The sequence below is a fragment of the Crocuta crocuta genome, unplaced genomic scaffold, assembly GCF_008692635.1.
Source record: "Crocuta crocuta isolate KB4526 unplaced genomic scaffold, BGI_CrCroc_1.0 scaffold180, whole genome shotgun sequence".
NCBI lineage: Eukaryota > Metazoa > Chordata > Mammalia > Carnivora > Hyaenidae > Crocuta > Crocuta crocuta.
This window is the reverse complement of record NW_027527549.1, coordinates 3,814,934-3,834,173: the sequence shown is the minus strand read 5'-3', so window position 1 is coordinate 3,834,173 and position 19,240 is coordinate 3,814,934. Positions and strand designations below refer to the sequence as shown.

General features: G+C 44.5%; 1 protein-coding gene across 4 annotated transcripts in view; it reads left to right on the top strand.

Annotated features, from left to right (window-relative positions):
• VTCN1 (V-set domain containing T cell activation inhibitor 1) overlaps positions 1–6,310 on the top strand; it is a 53,941-nt gene extending 47,631 nt beyond the window's left edge. For 3 of the 4 annotated variants that reach the window (XM_077768001.1, XM_077768010.1, XM_077767987.1), the window contains 2 exons: positions 2,189–2,358; positions 4,769–6,310. In XM_077768001.1, the coding sequence (XP_077624127.1) occupies positions 2,189–2,313 (125 nt within the window). In that variant the 3' untranslated portion in view covers positions 2,314–2,358; positions 4,769–6,310. The remainder of the gene's footprint in view (positions 1–2,188; positions 2,359–4,768) is intronic. The other variant, XM_077767992.1, reaches the window with a different exon arrangement.
• The last annotated feature ends 12,930 nt before the right edge of the window (positions 6,311–19,240 follow it).

Here is a 19,240-nt window from a genome sequence, read left to right as displayed (position 1 = left end):
TGAAGTCGGACCCTTAACTGACTGAGCCACCCAGGCTTCCCAAAATCTAATTTCTTTAACCGATATATTATGTATCAGGGAACAGAAAGCCCTAGAGTCTTCTTCATGGAGACCTTGGCCACAATTATGGCTGGGATTGCACTGTATAAGAAAAAGACTAACACAAGACAATATTTAGGGCATATAGGTCAAAAATCACAATGAGGCTTCATCTTGTATGCCTTCTCATTGACTGGGGGTGGCTCCCTGGAAAGCAGTATTTAGGATTCTGTGGCCCTGTCTAACTCAGCAGGTCTGCTTTGGTGAAGCAATGAGGAAAATGACAATTATTTGACATCTTTGACATATTCAGCTAGTGATCTACATCCCAAGCCCCCAAAAACTCACTTGGTTCTAGCCTGCTTTGGAGAAGACTTTTTTAGGATCTGACTTAGTCTTCTTATTCAGCCCATCTGGGACTGGCTCATGGGCCCAATACTATTCTCCCAGAATTAATCTGAAAGCTCTGGAATTAAGTGGCCTCCTAGGCTGAGACGACTGAGACTCAGAGAAACCCAACACATTAGTTGCCCTGCTTTCATGTGCAAAAAAACCCTAGGGTTGAGCTGGTGTCTAGAAAATGCACAGACTGAATAGGAGAAGCTAGACACAAGTAGTTTGGCCGCTTCATTTTCCTTTTCTCTCTAGCTAACCCTCAGGAAGTCTGCATTATACTCCACTCCTCTAGGCCATCAGTGTTTTCCCAAAACAGAATCTGCCCTTGCGGTGGGAAGCCTGTCCCAGGCTGGTGCTGCCCATCACTGGGAAAGCCTGGGCTACAGCCCGTCTGCCTGCAGATGGAGCTGCATCTTTTATTACCAGGCTTACCAGTAATAAAGGTGACATTCTGGTCTCCCTCACTCTTTTATTCCTCACTCTTTTATTCCTATTCTTCAACTGATGCAGAACTCAGCTGGGGGAGAGGGTGTTTGCTTGGTTGGTTTTTAATTTTTTATTTTATTTAATTTTATTTTTTTTTCTTTTTTACTGTATGGAACCATACAGTTTTCTTTTTTTTATTTTTTATGTTTTATTTATTTCTGAGAGAGAGAGACAGCATAAGCAGGGGAGGGTCAGAGAGAGAAGGAGATACAGAATCTAAAGACAGGCTCCAGGCTCTGAGCTAGCTGTCAGCACAGAGCCCAACATGGGGCTTGAACCCACAAACCGTGGGATCATGACCTGAGCCAAAGTCGGATGCTTAACCGACTGAGCCACCCAGGCTCCCCGGCTTGTTTTTTGTTTTTGTTTTTTTTTTTTATACTGGACTCCTCTGAACCCCAATAGCAGATGCTCAAAAATATTTACTGAATGATTCAATTTTTAACTGACATATTCAGGAGCAACCATAAATCTGGTTGTGGAGCTCAAGAGGAGGGTCCGGAAACGATCATCAGCTTAGTGCAAGTAAAGCTTATTGAGTTTGAGTGGGGTCACTGTTACTGTAGTTACAGGTGGTACTTCCTGGGTGCTTACTTACTACGTGCCCAAGTGCTTTACCTGTACTAACTCACTAATCCTAGAAGAGCTCTGTGGAGCAGTATTATTTTAGCCTGATTTTGTAGGGGAAGAAACTGAGGTGTGTATAGATAGTAACTTGCCTATGGTTGCACAGCTCGTAAGTGTCAAGGCCGAAATGAACCAAATGGGACTGGATTGTCTAGGAAGGAAACAGTAAAAGAAGAGTAACCTCATTTCTTCACATCTACCTTCCTCTACTTCACAATGGGGACGGTACTTCCTTGTCGCTGTGTAGTGGTGTGAGGAAGCAAGTGACACCGCGCCTGTGGAGGTCCCGGCCCACAGGAACAAATATGTCTGAAACCAAAGACCGGCCATGACTGTCCACCCTATTCATTATTTGGTGAGCAGGGACAATCTCTTTGTTGGCATCGTTTTCCATTTGGCTGAGTGCTCACTGGAGTGGACAACAGAAGGGGACTTCCTTTGAAGAAAGAGAAAGCTCTGATTTTACACCAGTTCTAGAGAGGTAGAGAATAGGGTACGAAATTGCCCCCCAGTCGCGGTATAAGTTGTATTAGAAACAACGTGTTGAGTTTCTCGGGTACTTTTCTTTGCCACCCCACCATGTCAGGAAGACACCCAGCTTTTCCTCTGTGACCCTGAACTTTTTTCTCTCCCTTTGTAGACTCGGAGATTAAAAGGCGAAGTCACCTGCAGCTGCTGAACTCGAAGGCCTCTCTGTGTGTCTCTTCTTTCTTTGCCATCATCTGGGGACTCCTGCCTCTCTCCCCTCACCTGATGCTCAAATAAGGGGCCTTGGCCACACAGAAACATGCAAAGTCACTGGTACGACAGGTGAGAGGAATCGCGGATGGGGTGGGGGGCGGTTCCGTGTGTGCTGGTGTTCCTCACACGAGTCATGGGCCTCAGCCTCGGGGAGAAACATTTGAATGTGCCAGGCCAGAGGGCACTATTCCCACTGGTAATTGTGAAAGGGAACATTTGTGAACAAGGAGTGTAGATCTCACTGAGAACACGCTTAGCAAAAACAACGATGCAATTCACATATTCGTGCAAATTCAAACATCTTTTCATTTACTGAGTCATCCATCCACAAGGCAAAAAGAGAAAGACAAAGAGATGTTTAGCCCTGAGACTTCCTCTGGATTTTGCTGTTATTTTACGAAGCATTGGGACACGAACATAATCGCTCCCCAAGGGACCTCCTCCTAAGCCCCCCAGTGAAGCTCCTATTGACCAGAAAGTCAACAAGTGACTCAGCAACTAGCCTCCCCCGCCAAGGCTCCTTTCTGTCACTTCAGTCCTCGGGCTCCAATGATTGGTAGGATGTTTCTTTCTGAATCGCCTACTGTGTGTGGAATTTGCACAGAGCTGAGCTCACGAGGCTCCAGTCACCACGACCACGATCGGGGGCATCCCCACCATGCTCCCGGGCTCACTGCCTTAGAGCTATTTTTGTCCCCTTGTGTCTTTCATGTCCATTTGCTACCAAGCCCTATAGCATTGTCCCCGTGTTGTCCCTCAGACTGTCCCTAATCCAGCCTTCATTGTTTCACACACCAGACTAGGTCTGAAACCTTACACTTGCTCCTTCCTCTCCCTGTTTCCGGTGATAGGAAGTCAGACATCAAAATACAATCCTTCCAATGCTATTTTCATCACAGCTTTCCTTTGCTCTGGAACCTAAAGTAACTCTCGGGGCACTATTATATGTCACAGTTGAAGGTCTCCGTCATGGGGTCACAGCTCTCTAACAGTTTCTCTCCCCAAACTTCCTGCTCCTCTCGGCCGCCCACTCCTCTCTCTGGCTCTGCCCCTCTCTTACTACCCCTTTCTGGAAGCCCCCTCTGCTCTGTGGCGACTCAGATCCATGCTTCCTTCACCCATTTTGGTTGAGCGCCTCCCAGCTTCTGGCCCACTTTCCCGACGGTCCCTTGATTCTGCAGCCCCTCGGCATGCGTGAATCATTTATGATATCTTACACTCTCTAAGGCACATGCGTTCCTTGCCTAGATTGTTAAGTAGGGCAGGCAAAGAGGCTCTGCTCATCTGCTTCTCATCCCTTCTCCTGCTCCAAACGCACCAGCGCAGTGCACAGAACGGATTCTCCATAAGGAAACCAGCCAGTTCCCACCTCCACTGCTGTCAGCGGAAGGAGATTTCCCCGAGGAAATGCTCTCTCGAGGATCTCATGAGTAGAAGGAGGAACACTGTCTTTTCTCCTCGACTCCCCACAACACTGTAAATACATTTTTAATACCCTGCGACTAGATCATCTGACCTATAAAGTATCGCTTATTCATCTTGATCTTGTATTCCCTCCAAGCAGTAATTTGCAGGCTTTTTTTTTTTAAAGCCATGACATACACTAAGGGATAATGTTCACGTGCAGTATGCACACATTATATACTGTTAACTGATGAGCTCTTTCTCCCTAGAACTACAGAGGGATAACCTTGAGATTTTTTTTTTTTAAATAACCCAATAGATTGTTACTTATGACACACATTATATGTGACTGTTGGGGAAGGTCACGGAAAAGACGTGACTGTCAGTTGACCCATGAGCTAGACTCCTCGCCTCCTCCTCTGTCCGTGGAACGGGGTTCCCGCTGGCCTTTCCCGCTCCCAGAGCTGCTCCAAGAACACGGCCTTGAGATAATGACGTGGTGCTGAGAACACCTTGCAGGGTATCTGAGCCGCCTCAGGCCCCTAGATAAGGATTTGCAGGGATCCACTCATCCTGTCGTCGCCCATGACAGGCCTCACGTGTAAGTGCCCCTGGCTCATTGATACTGCCACCTACCACCCTGTCATAACCTGCCTCTTTCTCTGCTCTCTCCCTGCCCTACTAGTTAGGGGGGAGGCGAGGCAGTTTTAGATTACACCCAGGAAGCTCCTGGGAGAGCTGCCAACCAACGCGGATCACATTTGGGTCACACGCTTTTCCTGGCTGGAAACTCAAGCAGAAGTCTTTCTGCTTCTACCTGGGGTAGAAGACCATAGTTCGCCTCTCAGGTCCTGTTTGCTCTGAGGATGATCCCCACCCTTAAGAAGAGACTCAAGCCATCTCCTTGCCCCCAGCAACCCAAGGTACCATATGGGCTCAGTAGAATGCCACCAAAACACACAAAAACGAGCCCATTTCTGAACAAGAGACACCCTTATACAGGGGCAGAGATCGTCGCTTCTCAACAAATGTGTGCTGAACGGTTGTAATGATAGCCTGTTTCTGTTATTTTCAGAAGCCTGGGAATCTGCAGAACGATTTCACCACAAGATATGACCTAGTTTTATATTTCTGGGGGGAAATGAAGTTTGGAGTGAACACATAAGATCAAGAAGCAAAAAAAGCCAAAAGCAACCCACGGAAGACTCCAGAACATACAAGATAAATCTATCTTCAAAGACATATATTAAGAGCTGGGAGCATAATTCACCTGAACTGGATAGGTGTGAAGACTGAGTAAAATGCACGCAGAGACAGGCGCATCTCCATATCTCAGGGACCTCCCCTGACCCCTGGGCATCCAGGGAGTGAGAGAAAGGGGTGCTGCATCTCCCTGGTCTTGGAATCTTCATATTGCTGTCACATTGCCCTAAATTCCCAGAAAGTCCTGACTGCGATCGAGCCACATCTTATAATCCACAAATTAAACTGCAGCGGATATAGTATGAAGCTGCTGATTGACTGCCACCTCGCAATCCAGAGACGGCTGCATTCTAGTGATGGGTCAGATAATTCACTTTTCTTTCATATGGCTGCTTCCAAGAGCGCCATGGAATCTCCCTCCGTGTGACAAATGCTAAAAAAATGGGGGAAAGGACATACATGTAACACAGAAATTGTAACACAGATTTTCTAAATTATCTGAGCCTCTGTTTTTAAAACAAACAAATGCCGTTACATTTCCCAGATGCTGTTTACCCTTGACCAGTCCGGGAGAGGACCTGTCACCATCACTGACTGTGACACTATATTATCACACGGCGTCAGGCTTCTGCTTTCTGTGTTGCATGGACAGTGAAGACCTCAACTTTCCACGGTATCTAGAGCTTGCTCAGCTGCTCAGCCGGGTGGTTTTTCACACCCCTCCCCCTACACGGAGGGCATCCAGAAACGTCTGGAGACAACTGAAGTTGTCACAAACTTGGGGGAGAGGGGAGGGCACCACCATCATGGACAGAGCCCGGGGAGGCTGCTCAACAGCCTATAGTGTACAGGACACACACCCACGACAGAGAATTATCTGGCCCAAAATGTCAGTCGTGCTGGTACAAGAAACCCTGACGCAGAGTAGACAAGGATCCAGAAAAGAAGGGAACAAACAACGCTGTGTGCTTCCTACAGACAGGCACTGTCCTCGGCCTCGTGGGTGGCTGCGTCAGCATAGAGAGCCGGGGCTCAGTATCAGGCGGCCCGGAGCTCCTGACAGGTCCCTTTCCCTTCGCTCTCACGTACAAGTCAGGCCCTGCGAGAGCTGCCCCCGCTCCATCTCAAGGCCTCTCACTCCAAATTCCGAGCTCAGGACCTCGCCTGGCCACATGTCACATTAAGGCAACGAACACACGTACCTTCCTGGAATCACACGGAGACTTTGGAAAGCAGGGGCGATGAACCTTTAAAGTGAGACCCTGAGGAGTGCGGCTTTGATGGAAAAGAATGTGTTGTTCATAAACTCCCTGCCCATACTTTTCACGTGTTGACCGCTGGCCCCCTGGCACTGTGGACGCACTGTGACTGTATTACACTTTGTTACAGAAAACTTGATTTTGAGTTCTGACCATTCAAGAGAGTGATTAAATACACCATTTCCTATGCTGTTGTCTGCCTGGTTTGTCAAACAAAGTGAGCGTAAGGGAAGATGAATGGAAAGCCATGGATCAAGTTCTAAAGATTAGAACCTAGCACCTAACAGGCCTTCAATAAATGTTTGTTGAATGAAAAGATAAATGAATAGGATGTGAACGTGGGCCAACTGGCTGGGCCTGGCTGCGTAAGGAAACCCCACGGGCTTTACCAACCATGAATCTATCAGAGAAAGGTCTCAGTGGCTTGATGCAGATAAATTTGGGAGAATACATAAAGGTGGACAAATCCACTGCTCTAGTGTCAAAAACTCTGATTTTTACTCTTCAGGAAGTATCCAATTCTAAATCTTAGAGGTGGAGGACCTTAAAATCATCTTGCCTAGTCCCTTCACTTTTCAGATGAAGACCCAGAGGCCCAGGGAGAAGTGTAGGTAACGGGCTAATCCTCAGGTTACGGGACTTGCCAAAAATGACACTGGTAGTTGTTAGGGGGTTAAAATGGGTAGAAAATTTAATTGTCAAAGGGCAAATTCTCAGGGGACGTTCATAACACTTCCTTGTTGTTCTTCTAGCTTGGTCCCAATAGGCCTTCTGCAAGAGGGGACCAACGCTGACAGAGCAAACTGTGAAAGCGTAAATACTCCCAACCCAGGGCTGTTCTTTGGCCTTGCCCTTGAGCCCATGGCAGATGCATCAGACAACAGGTATATCACCACCGCTAAAGCCCAAAGACCGGAATATGGCACATACCACAGACATCTGGGGAAGTTCAAATTTAGATGCCAAAGGTTAAAACATTTTGCAAATATTAACACATTTGACTGACCAAGTCAAACTTCAAGTGGAAGTATTGGCTCCCAGCTCTACCCAGGCTCTTTTTTTTTTTTTTAATTTTTTAAAAATGTTTTATTTATTTCTAGGAGAGAGAGAGAGAGAGACAGCGTGAGCAGGGGAGGGTCAGAGAGAGAGGGAGTCACAGACTCCAAAACAGGCTCCAGGCTCTGAGCTGGCAGTCAGCACAGAGCCCGACGCAAGATCATGACCTAAGCGAAAGTCGGACGCCTAACCGACTAAGCCACCCAGGCGCCCCATCTACCCAGGCTCTTTGAAGATTTAAGTGCATAGTGGCCTCCGTGCGGGCATTAATTGGGGGGAAGGGGCGTGCACGGTCCACTACTGCATCATAAAACTTCTGCTCGACAGCATATGTGGTCTGCTCTGGTTCTACTGATGAAACATAACTCCCAGTCTCCCTCTGGCTGCTGAAGTCTCTGGTTGCTCTAATTCAGACTGTCCCACTCTGTGCCTGAACTCCGGGCTCCTCCCAGCTTTGTCTTATTTTCTCTTTCGCATCGGTCATCTCCAGGAGTTTCAGGGTGAAAGCCATGAGTGAGAATCAACAGTCACAAAATTAGAGGCTTAGCTATGCCCTCTCCTGTCTGTCTTTAAATTCTGCTTACCCTCGAGCAAAAATTCTTTCCCCATGAAGCTGTTTCTGAGCTTCACACGACACGATTGTACCCTCGTCTTTATACATGCAGTTTAGCACAAGATCACACACTGTTCTGTCTATTGGTTTTCGCTGCAGTGTACTTGGACTTCCTTGAAGATGATGCAAAATAAGGATGGGGGTCCAGGCAGCCCTTGGAAGTCTGCTATTAAAGGAGGGCCAAGCAGATAAGCCCAGGAAGCATTGCTTCCTGACGGTGTTTGCTGGGACAAAGCAGTTAACGTGCAGCCTAGAAAGGGGGTCTGCAGTAATCACTGCAGGAGCCCCTGGGTCTACAGGAAGGTATGGCTCCCTCCAGATAATGATAGGTCTGTGTCTTCTCAAAGTCATAGCCTGAGCTTCAGCTTTATCTTATCTCTCAGCTCAAATCTGTCTGGCCTAAGGCGCATCCTTAGCATTTTCACGTATAAGGTCCCTTACCCCAAACTCTAAACAATGTATCAAATAAGAACTGCGTGAACATATTTGTCCCATAGCACTTCTTTAGAATAAGCCAAAAGGGAGGCTCGGTGCATCTAGCCTGCGAGCAGCTCATAGCAGAGTGAGAGCATTTCCCTTCTCTGCACCTTCTATATTTGCAGTGACCAAACGGGTTTTGTAGCTGCTCACGTGTCATTCTAAGGAGAGCAGGTTAGGTTCTGACAGATAAAATTCCAGGACCTTCGGAGAGCTGACAGGACTTTGATGGGTCGGTTCAGGTAGCCAGGTGTGACTGAAGGGGCAGGCCCAGGCCTCACGCCCAGGGTAGGGGAGACTGCAGGTATGACTGGGTCACAGCACACAGACAGCACTTTCTATTGAGAGGCAGGGGGGCCCAGGAGAAGCCATGTCCCAGCTGCAGAATGAGGGTCTCTGAGAAAAATGACCATTGTCTTCAGTTCCCTCTCCCTTCCTTTGTATCCATTTCCCCCCACAGGGCCCAATCACCCCTTCTCTAGGCCCTGAGTGCTCTTTGCATTTCCAGCATTCTTTCCATTAACTGCCCCACCTCCCACTGCCCAAGAAAGAAATGCATCCTGGCATCTAGGGACGCATGGGAACGTCATGTGTGGATGCCCTTCTGGTTAGCTTAATGCACTGCCCTCCCCTCGAGGCGAATCCTTACTTTACTGAAATAAGGCTAGGAGTGAAAATATCAAACGACCAGAGACACTCGGGGTATCCAAGTGCAGACCAGTGAGCCTGCACAAGGAAGTGTGGGGCCGGGGCGTGGGTGCTTTTTAACAGTACCGACATGGCCACCTCCAGCCCCCTACCCCCGCCGCAGCGAAGAATCGCTGTGTAACCTGAGACACAGCTGAAGAGACTACGTTCCTGTCATCAACATGCGGCCATAGTGAAAGACTGGGGTCAACCGATGCAAACAGTGACCTTTAGAGAAGTAGAGGAAATGCAGCGCCTCCTGTGGGTCAGATGTCAACTAGGTACGGGTCTCATGCGAGCCTTGTCCTGCAGCGGGGGGCTCACCTTGACCCATCACCACCACCACCACCATTTTACAGAGGAGAAAACGGGTCCGGAGGGGTGAACTAACTTATTTAGGATCTCACAGCCAGAATTCAAACTCAGACCCATCATCACGACCCAGACTATTTCTAAAAGAGTAGGGTCACGTGTAAAAGTGCTACCAGAGGTTTCAAACATTATAGAACTACTGGCCACCGAGTTATATGTGTATAAAAATAGAGGGTTCGCCGGGAGCTCGGTGAGGACGGCTCTTCTCCCCAGAGGAGGCCGCAGAGCTTCCTCAGCCGCACACGGGCCACCTTCCATCACGGCAACTCCCCTGGCTCACACAGGCGCTGGCAGTGGAGACGCCAAGTCGCTCAAACAACACCACCTTGCTGTGTTCCCAACAGCCCTCGGGGGACCACCTCTAAGCCTTCAGAAGACGGGTGTCGGCTGCTGAGGGGAAGCCTTTTCCGGCTGTGGCCCCAACTGTCCTCTGAGACCAGCTTATGCCTTCGTTCTTGTTCCGCCCCAAATACACCTGGAAGGGGAGACTTCGTTATTATAAATTCTTCCTCGAATCCACTGAGGTTGAGCCCTGGTCCTACTTACTCTGCTATGACCTACGTGCTGCTCTTCTGCAATTAAATCTGTCACCTGTGCCAGTGTCATTTCTTCTAGTACTTCCGTTTATGGGTGTTTAGACAGAACTGCACCCTGAGATTATATTAAAATATCCATCTTTACGTTTTAATACTTCCATGTTTCTTTTTTAATATTTATATCTTTACTCCATCTTAACTTAATTTTGGGTATAATCTGTGAGGTAAGGGAGTTAACTATCATTTTTTCAATTTATTCTCCAATACTACTTATTAATTCATCCTTTCCCCCACTGACTTTTTACAACATTACACTGCATGTTGGGGGCGCGTGGGTGGCTCAGTAGGTTAAGCGTCTGACTTTGGCTCAGGTCATGATCTCACGGTTCGTGTGTTCGAGCCCCGCATCGGGCTCTGTGCTGACAGCTCAGAGTCTGAAGCCTGCTTCCAATTCTGTGTCTCCCTCTCTCTCTCCCCTCCCCTGCTCGTGCTGTGTCTGTCTTTCAAAAATTAATAAACGTTAAAAAAATTTTTTTAAACATTGCATTGCATGCTTTTATATATACTCATGTCAGTTTCTGAACTTTCGGCAAACTTTGAGACCTACAATTTTAACGAGTCTATATAGGAAAGGAAAAAGACAATGTGCAAACACATTTTTCCCAGCTATTCCCTGGATGTGGGTAAGAAAGACACCAAAAAGAGGGGAAAATTACAAATAAATAATAAAAGGAATTATCAGTCCAATAAATAAACCCTTGTGTGAATCTGCCCTGGTGTAAGTGAAGTGTTACCATTCTCCCTTAATGCAATGAGTAAGCATAATCAGGATAGAGATATGCCTGTCAGAAAAATGCTTGGCTCTGTTTCATTCCTTTCCCCCCTCTCACCTATTTACAAGCCAGAGTATTTTATTTGCTTACCCACCTTCAGGGTCAAGCCTGAGCATACCCTGACCAGAGTTCCTGCTGTGGGTAAAAATTATACTGGGAGCCTCTTTCTCAGCAGGGCCTGCCTCATCTGGTAACTGCAACTCTTAAAAAGGGAATTGATGGAAAGCGGTCACTGCATGGCCTGGCTGTATTGGAGCGCTAGGGCCTCCCTAACAGAATTCCATCGATTGGGTGCCTGAAACAACAGAAATTGAGTTTCTCACGGTTCTGAGGGCTGGAAATCTAAGATCAAAATGTCAGCGAGGTTCTTTTCTCCTGAGGCCTCTCTTTCTGGCTTACAGATGGCGTGTCCTTACGTCGCCTTTTCTCTGCACACATGCCTCCCTAGGGTCTCTTCCTCTTCTTTATAAGGACCAGTCCATATTGGGTTAGGGCCCACCCACGTGACTTCATTTAACCTTGATCACTTCTTTAAAGGCCCCATCTCCAAATACAGTCACCACACTGGGGTTAGAATTTGAACATATGAGTGTGGGGGATACGATTCACACAGTAACACTGGTACATTTGAAGGAACTAATAAAAATGAGTGATTATGAAGGACACGTGTTGGGCAAGGTAACTGAATATTGATGCAACCGTAACAGGAAACATACGGACAACTTTGCTCTTTCCTCCTTTTTGACCAAGAATAGATGTCTAATGTTTGAACAGCTGGGACTCAACAGAAAGCCTTGTCCAAAGAGCTACTGATTCAAACCAGGTCAGAGGATACTTGAAGACTAGCGCACAATGGCTCAGCAGGTGGGTGCAGCTAAGGGAACTGAATTGGCTAATGGCCTCTCCAAACCATAGGTTACTATTTTAAATGTTACAAGAGACCATGGAGCGTGAAAAGATGAAAAATAAAACCAGCGTGGGTCCAATCTTCAAAGGAGGAGAACTAAGTGATAGGCGCAGTTTGGCTGCATGTGACTAAACTAAATTGCCGAGTACTAAGCTATCTCTGGGCTAGAGGTAGATCACAGTCTTTTCTGTCCTGGGGCTCTCAGGAGAGAACACAGCTTTTTCTTTTTTTCTTTCCTTCTTACTAAAATCCTTCTGCAGTCCTTGAAGATGGAAAACGTTGGCACGTTGGGCAATGTGATGCAAAGGGACACAAACATGCTTACCCCTAGTGCTACATAATGTAAATGTAAAAGAAGGCTTACTTGGGGAAAAAAACTTCCAGGCAGATCTGAAGGAACAGGGCAAGCCTCTGTGCTCTTGGTAGAGTGGTGGGCACGGGCGGGGCACAGCTGCACTAGACTCATTAGGACCAAGCCACCCCCATTACAGTGGAAAGTGACCTCCCCAACATAGCTCTATGTATTTGTAGAAAAGGAAGAGTAGGTAAGTATGGTGCTATGGAAGTCCCCAGTGGAGGAAATGGCCCTGTTAGAAAGGGGATCACCCAAAGCTCAGGAGCTAGTATTAGATCATTCTCCCTCCAAGGGCTTTCAAGGGTCTGCTCAGTCAAGGAGAAGAATATGTACCCGCCATTGCAGGGACGGCAATCCTCGCTACCTATGCCACTGGACTACTAAAGGTCAGTTGAAATGGCAGCACAAAGAGTGACTAATTCTCTTCAAGAGCTCTTACATACGGTGGCCACACACAAAGGGTGAGCCTGGACTCCACAAGATGCTTTTTCTGCATTAGGGCCCAAATCATGATTTAGAAACAAACAACCAAGAAAACCCTCTCGAGTCACTTGCGAGAAAGGGCCATGAACGTGGGATCTCTAGATTCCTTTTTGTCATCTGCAGACCACCGACAGTCTCTCATCCCCAGGTACAGACAGCCCTCTGAGTTCACTAAGTGAGGACATCCCTTCCTTTGACATTCCTGCTCTGCTTCATGGGCTCAGGTGCTCCCTGGACTCTGGACGAATGGCGGTCCAAATGCTCATTAACACCACAAAGACAGGAAACATGTCTGAAACATATATTGTGGAGCAGATGGAATTGACATCTAAGGAAGAGGGTCACACTTTAACCAAAAGTTCGCATACATTGTTTGGTAGTTACCAGCAACAACAACAACAAATCTGATGATTCTAAAATGTTTATCTCCAGCTTTCACCTCTCCCCACCCAGACATGTTCCAAGTACTGCCCAGGCACCTCCATCTGAAGCTACCTCATTCCAAACACACCCAAAACAAACTCATTTTCGTGAGTTATACTATCTACCAAAGTCATCCAAGTTAGAGCTTTCAGTCATCTTCGACCCCTAAGTTCTAATTAATTGAGCATCAATTTTCACCAATTTACTGCCCACAGGCCTCTGTATCTGTATTGTTCCACTCTTCCTTCTTACTGTTCCTGCCTTGGTTTGGGATCTTCTCTCAAGCAAACAACTGCTCGGCCTCTGAATAATCTTCCTGGCTCCAGTTTCATTCTGATTTATGAGTTTTGATCAGAGAACTCCCCCTGTGAAACATGGTAGATGGCTATACAAGCCTGACCCCTCCTGAACAAAGTAATTTGCTTCAGGGGGGACAAAGCAAGAATTCATTAGGCCCAATTCACAATAGAAAAGTGACAGAGCTGAGGAATAGGGGGGGACAAGTCTTTCCCGGTCAAGGTAACTTGATGCTATGGTTTGATCCAATGATTTTGGCAGAGTTCTATGCATTTTCCTGGGAGGACATGGGAAGATGTTCCTGATGAGAGATGGGAAGACAGAGGGAAAATGGCTATTCAACTAGTGGGTTAAATTAGCCAAGAATCTATTAGGATTCAAGATAGGTGACCCTTAGCCTTCCTTTATTAAGATGCAAAAGAACCCGGATATGTACACACTCTAAAAATCAAAAACAAATTTTAATTTATAGAGAAAAAAATTACTCCTAATCTTCCACCCGGATAATGACTACTCTGTGTGTACATACCCTCCAGTCTTTTCCCCCTGCAGGTGTATTCTATACAGCTGCCATCATACCCTTTGTCTTGGGTAAATATATAGAATTATATATCTAGAGATGTGCTAAGTTAGAAAGACAACTGACCAGGGGCACCTGGCTGGGTCAGTTGGAAGAATATTACAAGCTTGATCTCAGGATTATGAGTTCGAACCCCACGTTGGGTGTAGAGATGACTAAAAATAAATACACTTTAAAAAAGAAAAAGAAAAACAATTGGCCTTACCTAACTGCATGCACTTCACTTGAGGACTTTTCAATCTGGAGCACATCATTCATTAGAAAGTAGTTCCTAATGGTGAAGGGTGAAGTTGAAGCCTAGGTAAACCTACACCATTTTGTACAAAGGAAGGGTGCAGAGTTTGGTCAGGTGCTATCCATTTAAAATCAATGGACCCCAGATATGGGGCAAATGCCTAAAGTCTCGAGAAAATAAAAAAGAGAATCTCTTACCTTCATAACACATTCTGGCTCTTATTAGCAGCATCCTTAAAATGGAGTTAATAGTACCCACTTTACAGGGTTTTTGTGAAGGATAAATTATGTGAAATTGCATTGTAAACTACTAAAAAATGATACAAAAGTAAGGGGAAACTATTAGTATTACTCCTAATCTCACTAATCTCTCCTAATCACTCCTAATCTCTCACTAAACTCCAAACTCCTAAAAGACAACACCCTTGCTTCCTGTCTTTGTATCTCCTCACTGAATCCCCCAGAATATAACATAGAAGCAGACACAGAGCTCTGTTGGGGCTGAGAGAAACAATTTTTCCCAGAATTATCAGGGACACCTCGCCAAGACTTTTACAGGGGAAATAATAGGGACCCGGGAGCTATTTTTAATATTTATAAAAGCCTAACCTGATATTATACTGTTATCAGCAGTAAAGCTTTACAAGCTAAATAAAACATCAATGCCTTCTTTAATTTTTCTTGTTTTCCCTTTGGTATGCAATTATATAAAACAAATGTATATCTCATAGGAAAATTAATTGTTGCTTTATTTAATAAATACTGTGCGAGGCCCTGTGGTAACCACCAAGGAAAAATAAGACGAATAAAAGAAGTCACAAGCCTTGCCTTCGTGGAACTCGGTCCAGGGAAGACAGACAAGTTTAATGTGCACATTGACAAGGGCGATCACAATAAGGGGAATATACGCTGGACAGTTAACCTAGGCTTAAGTAGGGCTGGGTGGTCATGAAAGGCTTCCTGGAGGAAGTAACACCTTCAGAGACTTCTTGCCTGAAGTTATACAGGCAAAGGTATGGGTAAAGGAAGAAAAGGAGGCCAAATAATATGTCCAGGGAGAGGGAGCAATATATGCAAGAGAACATGTTGCCAAGAAACTTAGTTCCCCAGGGCCCCCATGTGGAATCAGGGTAGAGAAGGGGGTAAGGACAGGGTGTGGAGAAGGATGGCATTTTACCCCAACTTGTATTTTGAAAAATTTCACGCCTAGAAAACACTTGAAGAAATAGTGCAGTGAAAGTCCATATACTATTGCCCAGCTAAGCCAGGGAGTGGGGAGGAGGGTCGGCGGGGAGAGGGAGAGAGACGATGAATGTATGAATCAATCAGTCAGTAATAATCTGGCAGGGGCGCCAAAGTGGCTCAGTCGGTCGAGGGTCCGACTCTTGATTTCAGCTCAGATCATGATCCCAGGGTTGTGAGATCGAGCCCCACCTTGGGCTCTGTGCTGAGCATAGAGCCTGCTTAAGATTCTCTCTCTCTCTCCCTCCTCCTCTGCCCCCTGCCCTGCTTGTGCTCTTTAAAAATAAAAAAAATAGGGGCGNCTCTCTCTCTCTCCTAGAAATAAATAAAACATTTAAAAAAAAATAATAAAATAAAAATAAAAAAATAAAAATAAAAAAATAAATAAAATTTAAAAAGTAATAATCTGGCAAAATGTTAATAATTGGTGATCAACTGTGATTTCTAACACTCTTCAGACTCTCCCTCTCCCCTAATCTGCAAACAGAAACCATTTTATATCTTTCCTCTGTTTTTCCTCCTCTCCCTACTTGAGAAACTTTTAAGATTAACTGGTCATAAAAACATTCGGTTGTAATGTGCAGGCTATAGGAAAATTTAGCCCAGATAAACCAGTGTTTCTCAACATGTCTCTCATAACTAACGCTCTAAGGAACATTTTCACACTTTTTTTTCTAATTGCCTCCTCAGGAAACTTTAATATACAGATATGCTGAATTTATGGATGCAATAGGGGTGTGTGTGTGTGTGTGTGTGTGTGTGTGTATAATATATATGTTTCATACTTTAAAAAAGATTTTTTCATGCCCCAAGAACCAATTTTTGCCATCTTGTGGGCAATATCACTCCCGCTGAGAATGCAAGGATCATCAGATCTAACACAAAGAGCATGAATAAATCAGATTACAACAGGATGAACTCCTATTCCAATGAGTTCTTAGAAACAGTATTAATGTATTAGTCACTTCTATAAACGTAAAGTAAGATACATTCAAAGATTTCTAACAAAAAAAGGTTCATTCCCAAGGCTTTGTGTCACATCTTCTATGAAAAATTTATTAAAAAAAAAAAAAAAGAAAAATTTATTGTAAGCCACGTGGCCACAGACACCAGAATTCACATGCTCCGGAGAACCCGATACAGTGACAAAGGACCCAATTCGTCAGTTGTCACCTGGTCCTGACAAAATGAATTGAATAACAGAAGTCTCTTTTGGGAAAGGTAGGGGAGAACCACGGCAATCCCAAGCAGTCTGAGGACAGCAGAGAAGGACTGACCCAAAGCATACAAGTCCCAGAGATGGAGAACGCTCTTTGTAGGGGCAGCAAAATTAGGCAGGTGTTGGAATGAGAAGATTTTCTTGAAGACAAACCAGCAACAACACCGCCTTACCAAGGTCTAGAGCAGTGCTGTTCAGTACACACCTAGTGTAAGCCGTCTATGCAGTTTTATTTTTGAAGCTGCATTATGAAAGTAAAAAGGAACAAGTAAACATAATTTTAATAATAGATTTTATGCAATTGACTTTTATGAAAATATGATCACTTTCAGAAAAACTGTCGTAGATTCATATATTGGAATAGTGGCCAGTTCAAAAGAAATAATGATAAGCTATCAAGTCATGAAAAGACGCGAAGGAAACTTAAATGTCCATTACTAGGAGAAAAAAGCCAATCTGAAAAGGCTGGCATCCTGCAAACGACAAGACTACAGACAGTAACGAGATGAGGGGTTCACCAGAAGTTTGAGGAGAAAACGAGGTGGATACGTGAAGCACCAGGGATTTTTAAGGCAGCGAAACTACTCTGTGTGATATGATAATGGTGGATACGTATCAGTATACATTTGTCAAAACCTATTTCATGTACCACAGCAAGAAGGAACCCTAATGAAATCCATGGACTTTGGTGATAATGATGTATCAGTATTGGTTGGATTACAATAAATGTAACTCCTTGTGCGGGATGTTGATGGTAGGGAGGCCGTGCATGAGGGGAGAGGGGATATGTAAGAACTCTCTGCACTTTCTGCTCAATTTTGCTGCGAATCTAGAAGTACTCCAAAAAATCAAGTGTCTATTTTAAAACATATGTATATTTATAATATGTACCATTTCAACGTGCAATCCATATAAAACATCGTATTTGAGATATTTGACGTTCCTTTTCTCATTATAAATCTTTCAAAACCGGCATATTTTTACACGTACACCATTTCTAATTTGGATTAAGCATACGTCAAGTGCCCGAAAGCCACGTGTGGGACAGCGCAAGTCTAGACAGTGGCGGCACCAAGCCACGGTGGATACATACATGAGGAAAATGTCTTTGCTATGCAAATGCAGCTTCCAGTCAAGCCCCAGAATCTTCTTTCCACCCAGACTGCTGCCTCTCAGCTCTTGTCATATAGATATTTAGGAACAACCTCTCTCAAAGCCCCCTCCCCAGTCCAGCCTCCCAGACAGTATCACTCCGAAGATTTTCCTGACTGGACTCTGTTCTTACTGAACACAGAAGAATAGAAGGGATTTACCACACCGGAGTTTCCTGAAAACACCATGAACTCCTCCTTAATAGAAGAACAAAAAGCTTTCAGGATACGCACACTGTGCAGAAAAAAAATGAATTTATTAAAATGCAGTGTGGACTTAAATGCTACCTAGAAAATAGGTACTTAAGAAGAGTTGTCGTCAATATAGAAATAAATAATTCGGCTTTGCCTCAGTTGGTGGAGATTATATAGATTTCTGGGCAACTAGGAACATTATTTATGTATATTTCCTTAGCAACATTCCTGGAACTAATGTATAGGCTTTTCTATAAGCCACGATATATTATAATCCACTCATGCTCTGAATGCTATTACCAAGATATGCGTGCACCTCAGCTTGAAAAAAGTTAGCTGTCATTTGAATTAGAAAAGGCACTACATTAAATCACAGCCTGCCCTTTTATAGTCATCATCTTCAGGTTCCATCAGTCAGAAAAGTGAGAAGAAAAAAGGTATTTATTTGCTTACCGTTTGGAAAAGCTCTTCCGAAGGAAGGGAAAAGGAAAAAACCAGAGAATGGCCTGACTCTAACAAAAAAAAAAAAAAGAAAATGCGGTCCCACAGAATCCTGAAAAGAAAACAGCATGATATAACGTGGGCCGTACACATAGAAGTTTTATTTATAGCCACAAAAATCAGTTTTAAATGCCCAGCTCCCATCTGAGTCCTCTTTGAAATGAAGGAGAGGATTTAAATGAGTATTTAACTGTATATGGTATTTTTCAAATTAAGAATTCTACATGAAAAGTCAAAATATTTTCCATCATTATAACTAAACCTTTTCAAGTAAGTATATTAATATAATCTTAATATAATTTAATAAAAGGACATGGAATCTGGGACTTGATTTAAAATACTACGTCACCAAATAAAAATGATAATAAAAGTAACAGTGGGGGAAATATATGAAATACAAATGACAGAATGCTATGAACTGGTGACACTGAATGATGGATACTTATACCCTCTCCACTGTGTAAAGCTTATATCTAAGGTTTTCCAAATAAAAAAAGCTCAAAATCGTTGGTGCTAAGTTTTAAAATATATGGGTATCTTTAACAAAAGAAATTGCTAACTGGTTATTTCTGACTCAGGGCCTGGCACACGAGATCTACTATTTACCTACACTCTTAAATTGTTCGCATGTTTTTCTCCAACATTATTTTCTCAATAAAAAAATCTACACACACACACACACACACACACACACACACACACATTAGTGTTTGGTAAGGGGAGACATATAACACTTCCTGAGGATACTGGTTATGCATTTAGCTCTGCACCTGATTAGCTGTGGGTCCTTTATCAAGTTACTTCTGAACCTTATTAAGCAAGGATAACATTAACATGAGAAAATACATTTGAAAATACCCAGCGCGGTATCTGGCACAATATAGGTATTCACATAGTGTTGGCTTAAATGACATTTACTACAAT